Raw genomic sequence first — 23992 nt, forward strand, 5'->3', positions numbered from 1 at the left:
GGATAATGTACCAAAGCTGTGACCTGGCGGAACCCAAGCTCTTTCCCCATCCCAGCTCACTGGCAGGAGGAATAGAAACAGAGTGGGGAGGGAGTGGAGGCCTGGGACTGCTGAACACCTAGCTCTGGAGATCTGCTCTGGGAGCACAAACCTACATTGCATGGTGTTCTAGTGATTAGTGGGGCTGGAAAGTTAAGACAAGCAGAACACCTGGAGAGACTGAGATTCCAGCCGCTTGTGGAAAACAGGGATCCATATCCAGCTGCTCTGGGACAAAAGAAAGGCGGGCAGTCTGAGAGACTTCCTAACAGGGAGGGCTAAATGGGCAAGGATTGCACAGAGCTTACTGCTCAGGAGAAAGGAAAGGTAGACAAAATTGTCCAGGTGCACTCTGCCCAACAGGTTGGGAACTTTCACGATCTTCAGTCACTCCAGCCCCCTGGCTGGCTACACAGCTCCAAGGCCCCCCTCCATGATATGCAGACTGCTGTGCCTTCCTCCCAGACAGCCCACACCTGGCTCGCAAACCAGCAAACCCTGCCCTGGTGTCAGGCCAGCCAAAGGGAAGCCATGCCTAAAGCAGATACAAACACAAAGCACAGAAGCTTACACCTGTGTACTCAGCCCCTGGTTCTGGCAGTGGTGAAAGGTATAGCAGCCAGGAAGTAGGAAACAGCTCTTTCTTTCCTCCAGGCACCAACACCACTCCCCTGCAACCCCCAACATTGCTCCAAGGGCTGAGCAGCTCCAGACAGTAGAACTTGAGGGCACTAGAGGGCACCACATACAAACATGAATCATCAAAGGGCCTTCATTCAAAGCAAAATCCTACGTACACCAGAGAAAGAGGCAAATGAAAAACCAATCTCATGAATCTTCCTGAAAGAGATTTCAAAATAAAAATCATAAACATGCTCATGGAGGTACAGAAAAATATTCAAGAACTCAGGAATGAATTCCAGTTGGAGATCCAATCATTACGGAACACAGTATCAGAAATGAAATATACAATGGAAGGTTTTAAAAGCAGATTAGATAGGGTGGAGGAGACGATAAATGAAATAGAAATTAGAGAAGAGGAATAAAAAGAAGCTGAGGCACAGAGAGAAAAAAGGGATCTCTAAGAATGAAAGAATATTGAGAGAACTGTGTGACCAATCCAAACTGAACAATATTCATATTATAGGGGTACCAGAAGAAGAAAAAAGGAGAAAAAGAGATAGAAAGTGTCTTTGAGGAAGTAACTGCTGAAAACTTCCTCAATTTGGGGACCCAAGGGATGCAAGGAAGACAATACCAAGACATATAATAATTAAGATGGCAAAGATCAAGGATAAGGACAGACTATTAAAAGCAGCCAGACAGAGAAATAAGATCACATACAAAGGAAAACCCAACAGGCTATCGTCAGATTTCTCAGCAGAAACCTTACAGGCCAGAAGGGAGTGGCATGCTGTATTTAATGCAATGAAGCAGAAAGGCCTCAAACTAAGTATACTTTATCTGGCAAGATTATCATTTAAATTTGAAGGAGGGATTAAACAATTTCCAGATAAGCAAAAACTGAGAGAATTTAGCTCTCACAAACCATCTCTACAGTGTATTTAGGAGGGACTGCTATAGATGGAACTGTTCCTAAGGTAAAATAGCTGTCACCAGAGGTAATAAAAAGGGAGACAAACAGTACAGAAAATAATACCTAATATATAAAGAATGGAGGAGGAAGAAAAGGAGGGAAAAAAGAACAGAACCTTTAGATTGTGTTTGTAATAGCATACTAAGTGAGGTAAGTTAGACTCTTAGATAGTAAAGAAGTTACCCTTAACCTTTGGTAACCATGAAAAGCCTGCAATGGCAATAAGCACATACCTATCGATAATCAGCCTAAGTGTAAGTGGTTTGAATGCACCAATCAAAAGACATACAGTCACTGAATGGATATAAAATCAAGACCCATCTATACGTAGCCTACAAGAGACTTACTTTAAACCCAAAGACATGCACAGACTAAAAGTGAAGGGATGGAAAAAGATATCTCATGCAACTAACAGGGAGAAAAAAGCAGGAGTTGCAGTACTTGTAGCCAAAATAGACTTCAAAACAAAGAAAGTTACAAGAGACAAAGAAGGTCATTCCATAATGAAAAAGGGGTCAATCCAACAAGAAGACATAACCATTATAAATACCTATGCACCCAACACAGGATCACCTACATAGGTGAAACAAATACTAGTAAAATTAAAAGGGGAAATAGAATGCAATGCAGTTATTCTAGGAGACTTCAACACACAACTTACTCCAAAGGATAGATCAACCAGACAGAAAATAAGTAAGGAGACAGACGCACTGAACAACACATTAGAACAGATGGACGTAACAGACATCTACAGAACTCTACACCTCAAAGCAGCAGAATGCACATTCTTCTCAAGTACACATGGAACATTTTCAAGTATAGATCATATACTAGGCCACAAAAGAGCCTCGGTAAATTGAAAAAGATTGAAATTGTACCAACCAGCTTCTCAAACCACAAATGTATGAAACTAGAAATAAATTACGCAAAAAGAAAACTGCCACAAACACATGGAGGCTTCACAACATGCTCCTAAATAACCAATGGATCAATAACCAAATAAAAACAGAGATCAAGCAATATATGAAGACAAATGACAACAATAATGCAACACTGCAAAATCTGTAGGACACAGAGAAGGCCCTGCTAAGAGGGAAGTATACTACAATACAGGCCTACCTCAGGAAAGAAGAACAATCTCATATGAACAGTCTAAACTCACAATTAAAGAAACTAGAAAAAGAAGAACAAATGAGGCCCAAAGCCCTAAGAAGGAGGGACATAATAAAGATGAGAGCATAAATAAATAAAATCAAGAAGAATAAAACAACAGAAAGAATCAATGAAAGCAAGTGCTGGTTCTTTGAGAAAATAAACAAAATAGATAAACCCCTAGCCAGACTCATCAACAAAGAAAGAGAGTCTACACACATAAACAGAATCAGAAATGAGAAAGGAAAAATCACTATGGACACCACAGAAACACAAAGAATTATTAGAGAATACTCTGAAAAATTATATGCCAGCAAACTGGATAACCTAGAAGAAATGGACAACTTTCTAGAAAAATACAACCTTCCAAGGCTGACCCAGAAAGAGATAGAAAACCTGAACAGATCAATTACCAGCAAGGAAATTGAAATGGTAATCAAAAAACTATCCAAGAACAAAAAACCTGGCCCAGATGGCTTCACTGCTGAATTTTATCAAACATTTAGTGAAGACCTAATAACAATCCTCCTTAAAGTTTTCCAAAAAGTAGAAGAGGAAATACTTCCAAACTCATTCTATGAGGGCAGCATCACTCTGATACCAAAACCAGGCAAAGACAAACCACAAAAAAGAAGATTACAGACCAATATCCCTGATGAACATAGACGCAAAAATACTCAATAAAATATTAGCAAACTGAACTCAAAAATATACTGAAAAGATCATTCACCATGATGAAGCAGAATTTATTCCAGGGATGCAGGGATGTACAATATTAGAAAATCCATCATCATCCACCACATCAAGGATAAAAGGACAACAACCATATGATCATCTCCATAGAAGCTGAAAAAGCATTTGACAAAATTCAAGATCCAGTCATGATAAAAACTGTCAACAAAATGGGTATAGAGGGCAAGTACCTCAACATAATAAAGGCCATATATGACAAACTCACAGCCAACATCATACTTAAAAGCGAGAAGCTGAAAGCCTTTCCTTTCAGATTGGAAAGAAGACAAGGATGCCCACTCTCTCCACTTTGATTCAACACAGTTCTGGAGATCCTTGCCACAGCAATTAGACAACACAAAAAAATAAAGGGCATCCAGATTGGTAAGGAAGAAGTTAAACTGTCACTGTTTGCACATGACATGATAAAAATCCCTAAAGAATCCACTCCAAAACTAGATCTAATATCTGAATTCAGCAAAGTTGCAGGATACAATATTAATACACAGAAATCTGTTGCATTTCTATATACTAACAATGAAATAGCAGAGGGAGAAATCGGAAAAACAATTTCATTCACAATTGCATAAAAAAGAATAAAATACCTAGGAATAAATCTAACCAAGACCTCTACCCTGAAAACAATAAGACACTCTTAAGAGGAATTAAAGAGGACACTAACAAATGAAAATTCATCCCATGCTCATGGACAGGAAGAATTAATATTAAAATAGCCATCCTGCCTAAAGCAATCTACAGATTCAATGCAATTCCTATCAAAATACCAACAGCATTCTTCAATGAACTAGAGCAAATCATTCTAAAATTCATATGGAACCACAAAAGACCCTGAATAGCCAAAGCAATCCTGAGAAGGAAGAATAAAGCTGTGGGGATTATGCTCCCCAACTTCAAGCTCTACTACAAAGCCACAGTAATCAAGACAATTTGGTACTGGTACAAGAACAGAACAATAGACCAATGGAACAGACTAGAGAGTCCAGATATTAACCCAAGCATATATGGTCAATTAATATATGATAAAGGACCTATGTACATACAATGGGGAAATGACAGCCTCTTTAACAGCTGGTGTTGGCAAAACTAGACAGCTACATGCAAGAGAATGAAACTGGATTATTGTTTAACCCCTTAAACAAAAGTAAACTTGAAATGGATCAAAGACCTGAATGTAAATCATGAAACCATAAAACTCTTAGAAGAAAACACAGGCAAAAATCTCCTGAATATGAGCAACTTCTTCCTGAACGCATCTCCTTGAGCAAGGGAAACAAAAGCAAAAATTAACACATGGGACTACATCAAACTAAAAAGCTTTTGCATGGCATGGCAAAGGACACCATCAACAGAAAAAAAAGGCATCCTACAGTATGGAAGAATATATTTGTAAATGACATATCTGAAAAGGGATTAACATTCAAAATATATAAAGAACTCATATGCCTCAACACCCAAAAAACAAATAATCCAATTAAAAAATGGGCAGAGGATATGAAGAGACAATTCTCCAAAGAAATTCAGATGGCCAACAGACACATGAAAAGATGTTCCACATCACTGATTATCAGGAAAATTAAAACCACAATGAGATATTACCTCACACCAGTTAGGATAGCCAGCATTGAAATGACTAAGAACAACAAATGCTGGCGAGGATTCAGAGAAAGGGGAATCCTCCTACACTGCTGGTGGGACTGTAAGCTAGTTCAACCATTGTGGAATGCAATATGGAGGTTCCTCAAAAAACAAAAAATAGAAATACCATTTGACCCAGGAATCCCACTCTTGGAGTTTACCCAAAGAATACAAGTTCTCAGATTCAAAAAGACACATGCATCCCTGTATTTATCACAGAACTATTTACAATAGCCAAGATTTGGAAGCAACACAAGTGTCCATCAGTAGATGAATGGATAAAGATGTGGTACATATACACAATGGAATAGTATTCAGCCATAAGAAACAAATCCTACCATTTGCAACAACATGGATGGAGCTGGAGGATATTATGCTCAGTGAAATTAGCCAGGTGGAGAAAGACAAGTGCCAAATGATTTCCCTCATTTGTGGAGTATAATGAAGCAAAACTGAAGGAACAAAACAGCAGCAAACTCACAGACTCCAAGAAGGGACTAGCTAGCAGTTACCAAAGGGGAGGTGTGTGGGTGGGTGGGGAGGGAGGGAGAAGGGAATTGAGTGGTATTATGTTTTGTACACATGGTGTGGGGCGTCACGGGGAAGACAGTGTTGCAGAAAGAAAGCAAATAGTTCATCTGTGGCATCTCACTACATTGATGGACAGTGACTGCATTGGGGTATGGGTAGGGACTTGATAATATGGGTATATGTAGTAACCACATTGTTTTTTCATGTGAAACTTCATAAGAGTGTATATCAATAATACTTTAATAAGAAAATTTTTTAAAAAAAAGAAGATTGGTGATTTCGGTTTCACTCAGCCATCTTTCTGTTGTTTTGTCTTGTAGTTTTGTTTGGGCCAAATTCCTCTGCCTCTCTGCTTTGTGTTTCCTATGGAGTAACAGCTTTATGAAGGAGGCGCCCTCTAGTGCCCAGAAACTCAATTTCCTGTGCAGTAGTCCCTGCTGGTGGGGTATGGTATGCATGGCACCTGTCTGGATTGTAGTGATTGATCTGATTTCAGGTGGGCTGTGTGGGCGGTCAGCTGATCATGCGAGCAGAGATAATACTTGGAAGCTGTGCCACTGAAGGTGCTGTGGGCAGAGCCACGCCCATGCAGCCTGCAGCAATGGTGGGGGCTGCAGGTGAGCAGGACAGGCACCTGCCAGGAGGAAGGAGCTTCCAGGGGACTGGCTCTTACAGTACTTCTGTGGCTTGTCCAAAAGAATGAGAAAGCTGGGAGGATATCCTTCTGCATTCCTGGCTGCACGCCTGCCTCCACTACTGGGTCCGTGAGTCTGTAACATCTTTCTACATTGACAGATAGTAATGGCACTAGAGGGCATAAGGATTTAGTAATATGGGTAACTGTTGAACCAGTTGTTGTACATTTAAAACCAAGATAAGATTGTTTATCAATGATACTTCAATTTTAAAAAAGGGTCTATTTCAAAAGAGTAACACTTTTCTCTCTGGAAATTTTATGTTGGGTTGTTATTTTGGTGTTAAATCTGTGAGTTTCTTTTCACTTATCCTGCTTAGTACTTAAACTGTACTTTTGATTTGAAGATTCTTCTTTTTCTCAAATGCTGAAAAATCCTCATCCATTCACTCTTTATATACTTTACCACCATTTCTCTATTCACTCACTCTGAAATGTCTATTAAATGTAACCTAGAGCTTCATGCCTTTTAAATGCTTTTTCATTTTGGGGGGGAAATCTTTTTGCTTACCTATGGACATTCAGGTTAAATTTAACTTCACCAAATGTCTACTTGACTATGATAATTTAATCTATTAAATTTTTGTTTTAGTAACTACACTTTCATTTCTAAGATTTCTAGTTGGCTGTTTTCCAGATTTTTGTTTCAGTTTTATTTCTGCCAGTTTGTGTTTCAAGATATATGAGTATATCATTTATTCTTTTGAGGATATTAAACTTACCTTATTTTTCCTAATAGGACAAGGGCTTTGGTCTATGTGATTATTAGGAAGTAAGGGCAAGTAGCCTTTATATTTTCCCAATGAAGTCTATTTCAGACTATCATATAAACTAGATCAGACACTTGCCAAACCTTACAAAGGTTCTGAAGGTAAAGGTAGAGTCCACACCGTAACTCTGAACCCAACACTGTGTCTCCATGTTACCAACAAATTCAGACTATCAGCAAAAAAAACTATTGGCCCCTGTCTTGCCAATGGGTTTCAGCCCCAGACAAGTTCACTACGGATTCAATGAGACCAAAGAAATGACAGCAGAGCATTCTTTGGGTGAAAGGGTCATACCTAACTTTATTTCCACAGTGGCAGGTCAATCACTAGAAGCTAGTCCACTCAGAGAGAGTCTGCATGCAGCAAGCCGGTCTCTGCCTCTGGACTTCTCTACTCTCGCAGCTGTCTTAGTCTCTGTCGTTGATGCTGCCACCATTCCAGTCTCATCTCTGCTCTCCTGCAGCCATGCCAGAGTATCGCCCAGAGCACTAGGCAGAGCTCTTTATATAGAGTCAACAACAACGTATTGCCCACACGTATAGTGAGCTGGCCCACCAGGGTCAGGTGAGAATCCTGGCCATAGGAACCTTTACTTTATCCACAGCCACACACTTTAATAGCTATTTTTTCAATTCTCAACCATAATTTAGTGCCACAAGTTATTCAAAGATACAATTTATATAAATGATTAAACTCAAGATAATATTCACTGTGATGATCACCCACCCCAAATGTTTAATCTTGAATAGAAAACACAAATCCTTTATCTGTGCACAGCAGACACCAGTGGTGTCACCCTCTTTTTTTCACTAGGAGAAAAAACATGTTCAGAGAAGATACGAACTTCCTTGGACTAACCATTCTAAATTAATAATGGTAATTCCATTTCATAAGCAGACATCTGAACTAGTTCTGCCTGACGAGATGTACAAATTCAGCTCTAAAGGGGGCTTCTGAAAAATATTTGCTGATATGAGAAAAAGAGATGAAAAAGGAGAAACATCTATCCTGTATTTAGATGCTGTTGAGTAAGGACATGCTATCCTCTTTTAAGGATATTAAACTTATTTTAAAGCAATTCAGACAGTTATTTTAATATCATGTGGAGTTAATTCATATTTGGTTTTGTTGGCTTTCTTAGCATTAGGAAACTGTGTTTTGTGATTTATTTTTTATTGGTAATTGACATATAACATTTTAGGTGTTTAAGGTGTACAATGGTGATATTGCAATGATTCTTCATGTACTTTTTGGGAATTTGCTGTTTTACTCTTTGAATAGGATATATCCTTTCAGTATCCATAATGCCATCCTGATCAGAATTTCTGCCTACCCACTGATTTACCTTCTTTCAAGGCTTTTATGGATAAACTGAATGCCAACAGACTAGTCACTAGCAAAGGCAAAATTCTTTTAAATAAACGCAAAAAATCTTACATGTAATTTTTAGTGTATTTCTTAATTATTTTTCAGTGAAAGCCACTCAGGAAATGACTTAACATGGTATATATTTTTTGATAACTAAAATATATAGAAAATCCAAAAAGGCTTTAATTATTCATCAAATCCTAAGTAGGTTACAATGGCATATTGGTAAATTGACATACACTTTAAAAAACACGTCTTTTTAATTAATAACTACAGCTTGTAACCTTTGACATTTAACAGTTACATTATTAGTATGATTTTATTTTGTCTAGCTACACAGCAGCAAATTCTAAAGCAACTGTATAGAATACCTGTATCAATTTCTTAAAATTTTGTTTTGGGAAATAGAAAGTAGAGCAAAGCAAAGTGAAGGGAAAAGGAGGTAGAATAAATTTTCAATACTCATCTAGTATTTGAACTGAAATCTGTCAAAAGTTCAGAGACCCCCTTTCCACAATGATCAAAGTCACTCAACCAAATCACATAAGGTAAGTTGTTCTAAGACTGGTATTTCTATATATTCTTCTCACTACAAACTGTCTAGATGCTACTAATAATATAGTGTTAAGAATCAAAACAAGAAATGCTAGTAAATGGCTCAAACATATGTATGAATACTTATTTTGCATGCCACCATCTTAATAAACTTACACTGTATCACTGATGTAAAATCTTTATGATTTTGATAAATAACCAGACGTTCCATTCATGAATATCTCTAGACACTTTGTTTTAAGCTCAAGCCCTGGCTGTTTGCCATACATCTGCTGTCATTAGCAAAATTAAAAGTAATTTTACTAAAATTTAAAATATCTGAATGCTTCTTAAAAACTTAAGGATTCCTTAGCAAGTCTCTGCCTCTTAATGAGCTGTTCCTGACTTTATCATGATTTGAATTATTCAAAAGTCAATCTGAAACCCTTAAATACACAAATTTTCTTTCAATCAAGCAATTACTTGCTATCTATCTGAGGGCTAACAAGGTCTAATTTGGCCTAAGCAAATTCTGAAAAACTGAGTCCAAAATAAAATTGAGCCCATCAGTAAACAATATATTTTTAATATAAGAAAACTAACATTCTGATTAAAGTTATCAGAGAGAAAAGAAACCTAGTCGGAGATTTCAATTTCAAGCATTTTGTATAGTGGAACCAACGTTAAACATTTTTGCCTGAGTCTATGTTCACCTCGGAAAAGCAGTATTTTACCCTTAATTATATTATTTTATCACCTGTTTCTCCTCCCATTTCTATGTTCTAATAAATATGCTCACTTCTGTAACTTAGAGACTCATTACACTCTCCATTCCTTCATCCTCTAATGTCAAACTCTCAATCAATATTTACCCCAGCAGTTCTCCATCATCACAAGGAAAGGAGAAGAAACTGGCTAAAACTGCACAGTAAACCCAAAAAGGAGGATGGGGCCCTTAGCAAAAAGGACAAAAAATAAGAATAAACATAAATTCAGGCTTTTTAAGGAATCTAAAATCTTCCCCTGTGAAAGACATCCAACCAGAGGAAAGATAGTCTTGAAATGTTTATTATTCTTTCAACACTCTTCTCTTGACACCACTCTCCTTGGTTTTTCTCCTACCTCTCCAGCTGTTCCTCCTCAGGTATGTTTTGCAGGCTCCTCCTCTTCTACCTACCTATCCCTTATTCACAGGGGACTTTGTACTACATCCTATCTCTTCACTCTAAACTCTCTCCTTGTACTGTTACAAACACACTCATGACTTTAGTTACCACCCAGATACAGCTAATAACTCCTAAATCACTATCCCCAGGTTAGAACTCTGATTAATATATAATTAAAGTGCATTCACTTAATTATAAATATTTATTAAAATTCTATGTGCAAACCATTGCTCTAAGAACTGAGGTTCCTGCCATCATGGGGCTTGGAAACAAGTGGTAAGTGAAGAAATAAAATAAATATTGAAAACACTATTAGTAATAAGTGCTACTGTACGGAAGTTGGGGTTCCTATGGCCAGCATCCTCACTGAACTTAAACCACCTGATGATTAACATGCCTGTTGCTGGGCTGCTGCTACCACACTTTTAGGCAATAAGCAATTATTGCGCTATATAGAAAGAGCTCGGCCCAGTGCTCTGGGCAGAGGCAGAGACACTAGTGCTTGACCTACGGCCGGGAGAACAAGCTGGGTAATCCTTGTCTTGCCAATGGGTTTCAGCCCCGGGCAAGTTTGCTATGGGGTGAAAGGGTTATACCCAACTTTATTTCCAGGTGGCAGGTCAGTCACTAAAATCCCCTTCACTCAGAGTGAGTCTGCATACAGCAAGCCGGTCTCTGCCTCTGGGCCCCTCTGTCCACACAGCCGTCCCACACAGCCCTCCTCCAGGCCTCTCTGCACAGTTGTCTCGCACAGCCGTCCTCCAGGCCTCTCTGCACAGTAATCCCACATAGCCGTCCTCTGGGCCTCTGTCCTCGGTGCTGCCACCACTCCAGCCTCTGCTCTGCTCTCCTGCAGCCTTGCAGCCCTGCCACCGTGTTGTGCTCAGTGCACTGGGCAGAGCTCTTTATATAGAGTCAACAGCCATGTATTGCCCACAAGTGTGCAGTGAGCTAGTCGACCAGGACAAGGTGAGAATCCTGACCACAGGAACTCTCATTTTATCCACAACCCCAAAGAACATTTTGCTGTCAATTTCTTTGGTCACATTGAATCTATAGCAAACTTGCCCGGGGCTGAAACCCATTGGCAAGACAGCTACCTTCACACAGAATTAAAATTGGGGTAATATTAAAGACTGACTCAGTGGCTACTTTAGATTGAGTGATTAAAGAATGACTTTGTGCAGAGCTAACATTTCAACTAAGATGTAAATGACCAGAAGGGGTCAGCCAGGCAAAAAGGGTACGCTGGAAAGAGAAAACAACTACAGCAAAGGCCCTATAATGAGAACAAGCTTGTTATCTTCTAAGAAGGAGGAGGAGACTGGCTTGGCTGAAACATAATGAGCAAGTAATAGAGTAGAAGCAGAGAGCCCAGGGAGAAGGCTATTGCAGTAATAAGCCACAAGATGATGATGTCTCACAGGAGAATAGTATATCCAACCACCTAGAGGTCATGTGTTAAGATGTCCCAGAGGCACCTATTATTAATTAAGTCCAAAACTGAATCATCTTCTTCTTTTTAAAATATACTCTAGCTGTGGTATTCCTAATTTTAGAAGTCAATGAAATAATCATCTACACAGTCACCCAATCCAGTAACCTGGCACTGTCCTTTACTTGACCCTCTCCTTCACTCCCCTAATTCGATCACCCACAAATCCTCATTATACAGCTCCTAAATCTTGAATTCATCTACCCCTTAAAAAGATCATTGCTATTATCCTAGCCCACTTGTATTACAGCTCAGTCTCCCTTCTTTGCAATCTGTTTTGCTATCTGAAACTACTTATCTTTCTAAAATCTTCAATCTGCTCGAGTACTTCTACTTAAAAGTACTCCAATATATTTCCCATCACCTACAAAACAAAGTCCGAAGTCCTGAACAAGACCTTGATTTTGTCTACTCTTACCTCTTGAGATTTATCCCTTGTAATTTCAAAATTATCAAGCCTACCACACCAGGTCCTCTACCCACTAGTCTAGTCACACTAACTTACTTGCAATTTACTTTCTTTCTCTACCATTAATCACACCAATACCTACTCTTCTTTCAGGTACCTAATTAGGTATCTTTTCCTTAAGGAAACCTTTCTCAACCACTCAAGACTCATTCTGGTGCCCCTTCCATGAGCTCCTGCAGCACAGAGCATTTCCTCTATTACCACACTTACTGCACAATATTATGTTTGTTTGCTTCATTTTCTGTTTTAGTAATAAATAGAATATAAATTCAGAGAGTCATTCTCATTGCTGTCCTATAAAAAGTGCTCAATATATACTTCTAGAAAAAATGAATAAAGAATTTCTTTGTAATGCTGCACAGCAGATTAGATATTCTGAAGAAAATCTTTTGAAATGTCTTGCTAACCTAGCAGAATAGGATCTGAAGGGGGCAAAAATGAAGGGAAAGAAAGACTTCAATACAAGATTGCTAGCTTTTCCCTGATAATTTCTGTTGAAGCTTATACTCTGAGCTTCTACTTTCACAGCTGCATGGGGCCTGGGAGGCCAGAGAAAAAGACTAGGTTCTGCTCCTTCCTACACTGCTGGTGGGAATATAAATTGGTTTAAGTGCTGTGAAAAGCAGTATGGAGGTTCCTCAAAAAAATAAAAATAGAAATACCATTTGACCAGTGATTCCACTCCTAGAAATTTATCCAAAGAAAAAAAAAAATCCCTGATTTGAAAAGATATATGCAACCCTATGTTTATCACCACATTATTTACAATAGCCAAGATATGGAAGCAACCTAAATGTCCACCAATAGATGGATGGATAAAGATGTGGTTCATATGCACAATGAAATATTATTCAGCCATAAAAAAAGAAAACAAATCCTGCCATTTGTAATAACATAGATGGATCTAGAGGGTATCATGCTCAGTTAAATAAGCCAGGCAGAGAAAAGACAAATATCATATGATTTCACTTATTTGTGGAATATAAAAACAAAGCAAAACCGAATGAACAAAACAGCATAGACTCACAGACACTGAGAAGTGACTAGTGGTTGTGATGGGGGAGGGGTTGGGATGGGTGGGTGGCGAGGGTAAGGGTGATAAAGGGGCAGTAATTCACAATCACAATATAAGCTAGTCACTGGTATGATAGTAGAGCATGGAGTATACAGTCAATGATTTTGTAACATCCTTTTATGTTGAAAGATAATAACCATACAAGAGGGGGGTGAGGATTTAATAATATGGATAACTGGTGAACCACTGTGTTGTACATCTGAAACCAATGTAAGATTGTGTATCAGTGATACTTCAATTAAAAAAAAAAAAGACTAGGTAGGTTCTGCTCAAGATGGGGAGTCTAATAGGGAACACCCAGAAAAAAAACTAAGCATCTGGTATAATTGTGACCTAGAAAAAATACACACAGAAGGGAACAGCAAAGGAGGATGTCTACTGCTACTTTGGTGTTAAGTAGTGGGGAAGAAAAAAACTCCACTGAAACTCAATGATAAGTCAATCCTCGCAAGTTTGCTGTAGAATTCATGCTACCATCTAGTGCTGTCAAAAAAAATCTAAAGTAGAGAATTTAATTTAATGTAGTCCCAAGCTGTGTCCCCAGCAGCTAATAAAGATAAGAGTAAATTCTCTATTGACTGCATCTTAAATCCAGAGACATCAAATAGTCCCAAAATGTAAAACTGCATGAAAAATGACCAACTCTCAGTTAAAAAACAGAAATATCACATCATCAATGACAGTAAGAAACACAGGAAAAATATAGTGAGAACCAAAAAATTTCAGATAGCAGAATTTTCAGTTACATAATATAAAACAGCTATATTTAATATGGCTAAGTAGTAAAAAAAGAAGTTTGAAAACAATCAAGGAACAAGAGACCAACAAAGAAATGTGAAAAGTAAGCAATTCTAGACATGAAAAATATAACCATTGAAATGAAAAACCCAACATATATATATATATCAAACAGCAGACTAGAGGCAACTGAAGAGGAAATTAGTGAACTAGGTAGACCCAAGGAAATAATCAAGAATTTAGGCCAGAAAGATAGAAGAAATACAAATTATGACAGAGTCTTAGAGATAAGGAACAAAGCAAGAAGATATAACATAATTCTAATTAGAGTTCCAAAAGGAGATAAAAGAGAAATAAGAAGAAGTAATTAATACTTGATGGGATAATGATAGAGAATCACAGAATTCTACCGTTGCAGAAAATTACCAATTCTCAGATCCAGCCCAATAAATCTCAAACAGGATAAATATAAAGAAATACACACTTGGTCACTTCATAATAAAACTATAGTTAACACCAAAGAAAAAGACTTTCAAAACAAAGTCAATCAAATAAAAGAAAAATGCAGTCAAACAGAAAACACAGGAAAACAAAGGCATAACATCTGACTTCTCAACAACAGAAGCCAAAAGACAGTAGAACAGCACCTTAAATACGCCTTTACCATAAGATCTTCACCTAGGATGCACATCAGACAGAAAGATTAGAGAAATAAGAATAGGTAGTTAACAAAGATTTCTAGATAAATTTAAACAAATAACAATATATATCTTAAAGAAGATAAAGAACAAACACAAAATACTAGCCAACAAATAGCAAATAAGTTGGGAGGGCATGACTAGAGTTAAAGTATTATACGTTCTTTGTATTTTTCAGAAGGAAAGTAAACTTTTCAATTACCTTTAGACTTTGAAATACAGACACAGAGTACATAACTTGCAAACAAGTGTGGGTATGTGTGGTATGTATAGAGGAAAAGGGATAATGGAATGAGAAAAAAAAGAAATTTAGAAGGCAAAAATAAAATAAAATAAAAAAACACAAGGAAGCTCATTATACAATGGCAGATATATATGCCCAAACATATCAGTGATTACAATAAATGTAAACAAAGACTAAACTTCCAGTTAAAAGACAAAGGTTATCAAGTTAGGACAAAAAAAAAGGTTCAAGTCAAAAGATTATACCAGGCAAATACTAAAGAAATCTGGTGGAGATGTCACTTAAAAAAAAAAAAAGGAATAAGTTACATAACAATACAGATATAATTCTTCAGTGTTACGTAATAACTCTAAATGTAATACATTTAATACACAGCCTCAAAATATATAAAGTGAAATTTTAAGGGATTTTTTAAAAATAAGGAACAACTGTCAAATTTGCCATGATACCAAAGCTACAATGGCTCAAATGCCTACTTTAGAAAAGAAGGCTCAAAATTAATGAGCAAAATAGCTTACAGTTAAAAAATGAGTAAAGGACAGAGAAAGTAGAAACTAGGGTATAATTAAGGTAAGAACAGAAGTTAATGAAATAGGAAACAAACATACAATATGAAGGTTCAAACTAAAAAAAAAAATCATTACTTGGAAAAATAATAAAATGGCCAAAGCTCTGGCAAAATTATTCAAGAAAGTAAGACAAACACCATTAGGAATGAAAAATAGGATGTCTACATATGCTACTAAGAATATTTAGAGGATATCATGAACTTTATGCCTATAAATTTTTAAAAGTTAAGTTCTATCAAACATGGAAGAAACAAATAATCTTATGCAAACCATTCCAGTGTACAGAAAAAAAAATGATTTTTTAAAAGATTTATACATACCTGTTTCATCAAATGATGGCATTTGATGAGTTTGTGAACCCTGTCCTTCTTTCTGAACATTTGTGGAGTACAACTTTACTTGACTCAGTGTAAAAGTATATGAGTGACTACAGGGAACCATGTTTGAAAAGCTTCCAAATGTCACTGAATTCTGCCATTCTGAAAGGAAAAAAATTTTAATTTCAAATAAACTCACAATAAAGATTTTCATACCCAATAACACACCTACTATGATTAGAAAGAGAATAATTTTACAGGATAATAGTGAAACTTTCATTCTGCTAGATAATCAAATGCATAATGTCAAGTCGCCCTGTCCATTGAAGTGTTTAATTGGCCCTAGATGTACAGGGAATATATTTTGTAAAGAAAAAGTAAGGATAATACTATTTTCTCTAGTTTGTAAATTTATTTGTATGGAAACTTTAAAAATATATAAAATTATATAAAACATTCATATTATTCAACTATTCTGAAAAGTCTCTGGCATATAATAATCTATTTTGTATGCTGGTTGCATACTAAAAAATGCTGGCATAATGAACTTTTCAGAACAGAGAACTGAAGGGGGGGAGGAGGTCAGGGGAACTACCTACTCAAAATTACCCTGTCCTCCTGCTACCTGGAAATTTATTCCTCTTTCATTTCGCAATCAATAAGTGAATTATATTAATCAGTTATTCATACTGTCATTGACTTTTTTTTAAATGAGATAATTAGATCAACATTCGCTGAGATTCCTCAGTATATGGGAATTCCAAGTGAGGGAAGAATAGATGACTAATTACAAAGCACTTCAGCTGCACCATCTGGGTTGACTGTGCAATTTGGAGGGTTGAAATATTGAAGAAAAATATATCCCATTTTTGCACCAAAGTGCTAGAAAAGCAAACCTGTCTCTTTTCATGTGACCCTCTTTCTCCATTATTTTTTACTCTGAGTACTTAGAACTCAAAAATCTTGTCTAGATATAATTTACATTATTTTTTAAACTTTTAGGTGAAATAATGAAATTATATCATTAGAGACAGTCAAATTTTCTAAAAGTTGAGAGTTAAACACTTAAGAATTGAAACTTTTCTAACTGCTTAATAATCATATCCCAAAAATGTTAATTCATGTACATGCATGTGCAAATATATGCCTTCTGAAATCAAGAAAAACAAACCTTTTCTCAGTGGCTCAGAAAATCCATCAGGAACAAAGTTATTGTGAAGGAAGATAATTAGAAAAGCATGAGGGACAGTAGGTAGTATTCACTCAAGTTTTAGGCTTGAAACTTGTTTTCCTGAAAAACTTCCTGATGTCAATTTACTCTTCCATTTATTTGGCAAATAATTATTGCAGGCGCATTATGTTTTTGGTCTATTTGCTTCTACTTCCTAAAGGCTGAGTAAAGCAAATGTAATAATTTATCTTTTTGCACATCAAAATATGTAGCACACTAGTAAAAGTAATTAGTAAAGTAAGGGCTAAAACATTTTCACCTAAGAAACCCTGCCCTTCAGGGGAGCATCTTCTTCACTAGGCCACTAGTGTTCTAACTTGTCAGCCCTACTGAAAATATCTTTTGTGATTATTACCTAACAAAGACAAATGCTGCCAACACTTTTTTTTTCACTCACTGATGAATGCTTTTATAGAAATTTTGCTAAGGTGTTTAAAGAGGAATTACTTGCCAGCCTAAAAATTCCTCCTCAGATGATCACTGATAATGTTTCAAGTACTTGATCCTAGATTTTTGTCAAGGTTCCCTTAGTTCTTAAAAAATTTTGTTACAGAAAATTTCAAACATATGCAACAGGAGAAAAAACAGCACAATAAACATCCAAGTATTCACTGCCCACCTTCAACAGTTATCAAATCATGGTCAACCTTGTCTCATCTCTTTATGAACTAGTATCTCCTTACCCCCTATTAATACAAATCTCAGACTAAAATAATTTCATTCACAAATATTTCAGTATGTATTCTGAGACAACTTTTAAAAACGGCCACATTACCATTACAAATAAAAAATAGTATTTCTTAATATTAACCAAAATCCTCAATTTCCAAATTCCAGCTGTTAACAAGTAATTTTTGTGTGTGTAAACAAATCCTAATAAGGTCCAGATACTATGCTTAAGATGTCTTTTAAGCCTTTTTTAAGCTACAGGATGTCTTTCTTTAGAGCTATTTTTATATTGAAGAAACCAAATTATTTGTCCCAAAACTTTGTCCTAATAGTTTCCAGTCTAAATTTCACTGATGTAATTCTCATGGCATTGTATAACCTGTTCTTCTATATGTTCTATAAATTAATGGATGTAAAGGCTTTATCCAAATTCAGGTTCTTTTTATAGAACAACACTACTTGTTAAGTGGTGATGAGTTCTTTCATTTGAAGCTATGTAATATTTGGCTGTCCCTGTGATAGTGTCTGCTGTTGGGTCAATGCCTAGAACCATTTATTCATTAGGTGGGTGTTTACAAAATGGTGATATTCTAATTTTATCACTTCTTCACTTAATAGTCAGAGTACTTCTATGAAAAGAAAATTCTCCTTGTTCATCTGATTATCCAGCAGTATAGTTCATACAGGAAAGTTTGGCTAAATGCTCAATACTTTCCTTTTATCTACCAGTTTGCACAATAATGAGTTTACTACCTACTATTCTGCAGTAGTGACACACTAATTTATGTGTGTGTGTTGCATGATTTCATAGATTTAATTATTATTTTATTGTATTTAACCCATTTTAGCATTATCCTAATTTATGCTCAAAGTGCCCCATTTTTGGCCATTAGGTCTCCTCAAATTGACTCCTGCATCCTTTTAACATTATTATATATAATCTTTGATAGCTTCCTTGCTAGCTGTTTTTTGAAAAGTCTGTAATTTTAACTTGGGGAGAATTTCAGGTATCAGCAACTTTAAAAGTACATATTTGGCATTAATACAACATTGAAAATTGCACAGAACTTGCAGGATACACTATTACCTTTAACATTTTATATTCTTAAAAATATAAAGGACCACATTTGATTCAATAAACCAAATACCTAACACGTAGCAGTAGAAACACAACCATCTGTTGAATAAATTATTGAATAATTAATTCTAGGAGACAGAAGATAGTAAAAAATGCTACCCACAACTAAAACCCTTTCTTCAAGGTAACTTCTAAAATAACCTATATATGGAAGACAAGTCTTTAGTTTGGCTCACTGTTCAATGGGCCTGGACAAGGACATTCTCATTGCTGTATATTTAGCTGTTTCTTCATCAAGAATGCAGAGTTACTGGTATCTTATCAGTTTAATCACAACAATCACTCTTTTCTGCTCTTATTTTACTGTTCCTGCCTCTAGCACCTAATGACCCCTACTAGTGATCATCACTTGTCCTCTCTCTCCAGTCTGGTTTGTCACCTACCACTCTGGCCTTTTGTCAGACTACCACAACAAACAACACAAGATAGTCTTTTTCTCCCAAGTAAACTGACAATTCTGTCTACCGTTTATATTGCTTCTGCAATAACAGTAACTAAGAACAAAAAGATTGCTCGCAGTTTGGAATGTTTTATTTCTGGCTAATTTCAGGACCAGAGTCAAACTTGCAGCCTAAGTCTTCCAGAGGTTAGTCTCTCTTTAGGGACGATTTCAGTTGTATTTTCCTCAAGATTTCTACTGCACTGACATATTAAAAACGAAATCACTGTCACACTTATTTTTAAAGAGGTTAGTGTAAATTTAAAATGGACAATAAGCAGAATAGGCAGCAGCTTTTTGGGTCCATAAAGTACACAATAATACAGAATGCAAAAACTGTTCTTCATGGCATCATTTATCACAGCAAAAACTGTAAACAACTTAAATGTTCCTCATAAGTTATGAGAAGTTCCTATATTTTCATTATGTATACATTAAAAATGTTTAGTAATGTGAAAAAAACCTACAATGTTGCATGAAAAGCAGGAGAAAACAAGGCAGTATAACAACTATTAAAAATCTGGTGAAAAATCTGGATTATGCACAATTTTTACTTTATATACTTTGCTATATTTAAAAAAATGCCTAAAAAGCTAAAAATATACTCATTGCTAACTTACTTCTAATATTATTACTGCTGATTATTAACACACTATCTCTAGTTCACTTTTATGCTTTCGGCTAGCCAATACTGCAGAAAAACCCCTTTTACGCCTAATCATCCAGCAAGCACAAGTGTGACCTAGACAGCAGCTCAGCCTAGAAGACTACAGCTGATGTGATTTTTCTCCCTGACCTTCACCTGGCTTACCCATTTTCATTTTTCATGCCTTGACTCAGTCACACCCCCTCAGAAAAGCAGGAGTTCCAGGCCAACAAATCAAATGAAATGGCCCCTTCTCACCTTGCTTCTTTCTCTCATAGCATTTAGATGTTTCTTCATTCCTAGTGTCTGCCCAATAAATGTGCACTGTCTTGTTCAGCACTACACCATCAGCAACTACAATGCCTGGCACCTCTTTGCTGAATGATTCTCACTCACTAAAACTCTAAGGCACATACTATGATTAGCCTCATTTCAGTTAAAAATTCCATCATTAACTTGAATGACACAGAATCATGCTCTCACTTTACCAAAATGATCTTTAATTACTGTCAATGTTCCTACTAGTTATATAAAGAGGGGTGTGAGTGGAAGCTGGGGACAAAAGCTAATTCCCACTTCACTTTTCTTATGGTAATACTTTCAGATTAGGGACAGGAATAAAATACAAGGGTTTAATTTCAATATTTTTATTTTTAAACTACACTTTTAATTTGGTGTATAGCATGTTAATTTGATATATAGAATTTAAAGGAGCATCCTTCATCTCAAATTTTTATCAAATGGGGCAAAGCACAAATACATGAAAAAATAAGTGCTCTATGCAAAGACAAAGGAACTTAAAAAAAGGGATATGTTACTCAAGAATAGACTAACAGCTACCAAAGGGAAAGGGACTGGGGAGGATGGGTGGAAAGGGAGGGAGAAGGGGAAAAAGGGGCATTATGATTAGCACACATAATGTAGGGGGGGTGCACAGGGAAGGCAGTATAGCACAAAGACAAGTAGTGATTCTATAGCATCTTACTACACTGATGGACAGTGACTGTAATGGGGTATGTGGTGGGGACTTGATAATGGGGGGAAGCTAGTAACCACAATGTTGTTCATGTAAGTGTATATTAATGATACCAAAAAAAATAAAAATTAAAAATTAAAAAATTTTTTAAAGGGATATGTTTACAAAGGAAACTAAGGTTTTTATAATTCAAAAGTATATGTTCATTATAGATCACTTAAAAAATATATAATGAAAAAAATTTTTCTAGAAAAACTTTTATCACAGTATATCTTCTTACCATATTTTTTCAAGTTTTATGTAATAGCACATCAAGAGATTTACCCATGTCACTATTCTTCTAAACTTTTTTTTAAATGGTTGCATATATTAACAGCCCATATGTACAAAAATATATTTCAATTTCCAACTCTTCAGAACTGTAAGTGTTGCCAATTTATTACTTTCAATAATCAACTTGTGCACACATTTTAATATGCATCTGATTATATATTTTTTAAGTAAGTCCCCTGAAAGAGAATCGTTGGGTCAGAAAGCATAAACCTTTAAAGTTCTTTTTACACAAAGAATAACTGACCTCCAAACACTGTTCAACTACATGTCCTAATCAGTAGTAAGAGAGTCCCTGCTCTCCTGCACCCTCAATCTAGAGTATCATTATGAAAAACTTCACCAATGTGAGACACACAATGAGTATAAACCCTTTAAACTTACATTTGTACACTTATAAGTGAGTATGGACTATTTTTGCATGTATATTGGCCACTTCAATTCCTTTATGAACTCTGTATGCATTTCTTTTGCCCATTTTTCTACTGGAATGTACATGGTTTGCAAAAATTCTTTATAAATTAAAATACAAACTATACACTAACAGACCAATACAGTTGTCACTGTTTATTAAGCACTAGAAATGTGGCTAATCTGAACTAAAGTGTGTTGTAAGTGTAAAATACACATTAGATTTCAAAGACTTACTACAAAAAGACAATGTAAAATGTCTCAATTTTTACACTGATCCCATGTTAAAATATTTTGAATATACTAGATAAAATATTAAAATTAATTTTATCTCTTTTACTTTTTAAAATATGGCTATCAGACAACTCAAAATTATATATGTGGCTCACATACTTCTTTTGGACAGTGCTGCTCTAGAATATTGTTTTCCTTTTCACCTTTAAACTGAGTTTTCAATGTTAGTTGCACATGCAGTATGCAACTAAGTATATATACTTAAAACATTTCTCAGTTTTAAGTATATATACGAAGCAAGTGTTTCCCTCAAGGTTTTCTTCTCTCATTCTTTACAAGTTTTTCCCAGCCACACAAGAATTTTAAAAGCATAAACTGAACTTTATTCTGTAACAAAGAAAAACATCTGGTTTTAGAATTTTTTCCCAAAAGTTCTCCAAATACTTTTCTTTTTATATGCATCCAAAAATACTTTTTCTAAATGATTTAAAAATTTACCATAATTACAGATGCCCTTTTATGAACTGTTTCAGTGTTATTAAAACTAAATTTTGACAAAAAGGTTCTTTTTAAAACCTACTGTTTAAAGTGTGAAACACACTTTAATTTTGTGGTAACAGTCTAAATAACTCTGCAAAGTTATTATGACTAGTTAGATAATTATCATCCGTGGTTCACAGATGGATGAAACAAAAAGCACATCATTTTTGACATGATGACTGCTACAGAGAACAGGGATTAAACTACGCCATTTCAACTCCTTTTTCACCAACACTTAAAGGGCAGTTTAGACTAAATTTGATGGTCACTACACCTAATTTAGGTGCGAAAAGCCAAAATTGCTTGGTCAACCAAAGCAACTATGCTAGAAAGTTTACTTTTAGGGATTCTACAGTACAGATGATTATATTTCTAATTTAAGAAAACTCAACAACGATACTTTTCTATTACCACCAAAAAGACCCAATAACAGCGCTGTTAAAATTAACCTTTTGAAATTTTAAGAGCTAGTTGTTACACATACTGCAAATAGAAGGTACGAGTATTTTCTTATTTGCACAGTATAGGCGTTATTTGACCTTATGTTACTTAGAAACTTTAATGACTTGACTACAACCTCGAAGTTCTACTGCGAGGTCACAAACATGATTCAAGTCTTTTCAAACATGAATTTTTGGGAAATGTTTCTGTAAATACTCTGCATCCACAGGAATTAGGGAGGATTGGATTAGGTGTGGATTTGGTTCTGTCTTCTCCTTCATTGTTCCCATCAGTTCTGAACTTTCAAGCTCTGGCAAGTCAAGCTCTGGCAAAAAGGGATACAAGCCTGATTAAAACTTAGAAGCTCAATGTTTTTGGAAACCGCTGGACAATTAAATTTGCATCAGAAAAGCAGATTAAAGAGGGCTAAAAATTTCGTCAGCCACCCTTTTCTGGGTTACAGCTCCAGTGGACATTTTTTTCGCTAAAAAGCTTATTCAACCTACCTGAAGAGTTGTTTTGGTTTGGGGATTTTTTTTCCGTTCCAAAGATGGGCTCATTTAGTGTGACATGGTTATACCCTCATACTTAAGAATGATTCGTCAATGCTGAGTAGCACGCCCCTTTATCCTTTTAGGGAATTTAATAAAACACACTGACTATGAGAAAAGCAGCAGGGCAGGAATATCTACTCGGCCATAGTGCGAAGGTGAGTCGGTGGGCTCAAATGCCCCTTGAACTTTGGAGAGTGCACAATTTCTCATTGCCAGGAGTGAAGGAAAGGACACCGGATGACATCGCGATGCGCACGTAACCTAACGTTCGGTTCAAAGTGGTTGGCTCCGTGAAAGCGTCCCGGCCCAAGAGCTGCCCGCAAGTTTCTGCGGGAACTGTCCTAGGGCTACATTCGAAACCAGGGTCTGGAAGGCCTGTCAAGAGACCCCGCGGGCTGGGCTGAGCCGGATGAACTGAAAAGGCGGAGACTCGAAAGGTTCAGGGTATGGGTAAGGGCAAGCGGGCGTACTGCCCGAGGAGAGGCGCCGAACGCCCACCTCGGCCGGGTCCTCCAGGCCGACTTCTTCGGACTCAGCGG

The 23992-nt window shown here is 36.4% G+C and overlaps 1 protein-coding gene across 3 annotated transcripts in view; it reads right to left on the reverse strand.

Annotated features, from left to right (window-relative positions):
- The window catches only part of SLC30A9 (solute carrier family 30 member 9), a 96634-nt gene that overhangs the window by 72365 nt on the left and 277 nt on the right, over nucleotides 1-23992 (reverse strand). For all 3 annotated transcript variants that reach the window (XM_037002747.2, XM_037002748.2, XM_037002746.2), the window contains exon 2: nucleotides 15848-16006. In XM_037002747.2, the coding sequence (XP_036858642.1) occupies nucleotides 15848-16006 (159 nt within the window). The remainder of the gene's footprint in view (nucleotides 1-15847; nucleotides 16007-23992) is intronic.

The sequence above is a fragment of the Manis javanica genome, chromosome 5 (genome assembly GCF_040802235.1).
Source record: "Manis javanica isolate MJ-LG chromosome 5, MJ_LKY, whole genome shotgun sequence".
NCBI classification, from domain to species: domain Eukaryota; kingdom Metazoa; phylum Chordata; class Mammalia; order Pholidota; family Manidae; genus Manis; species Manis javanica.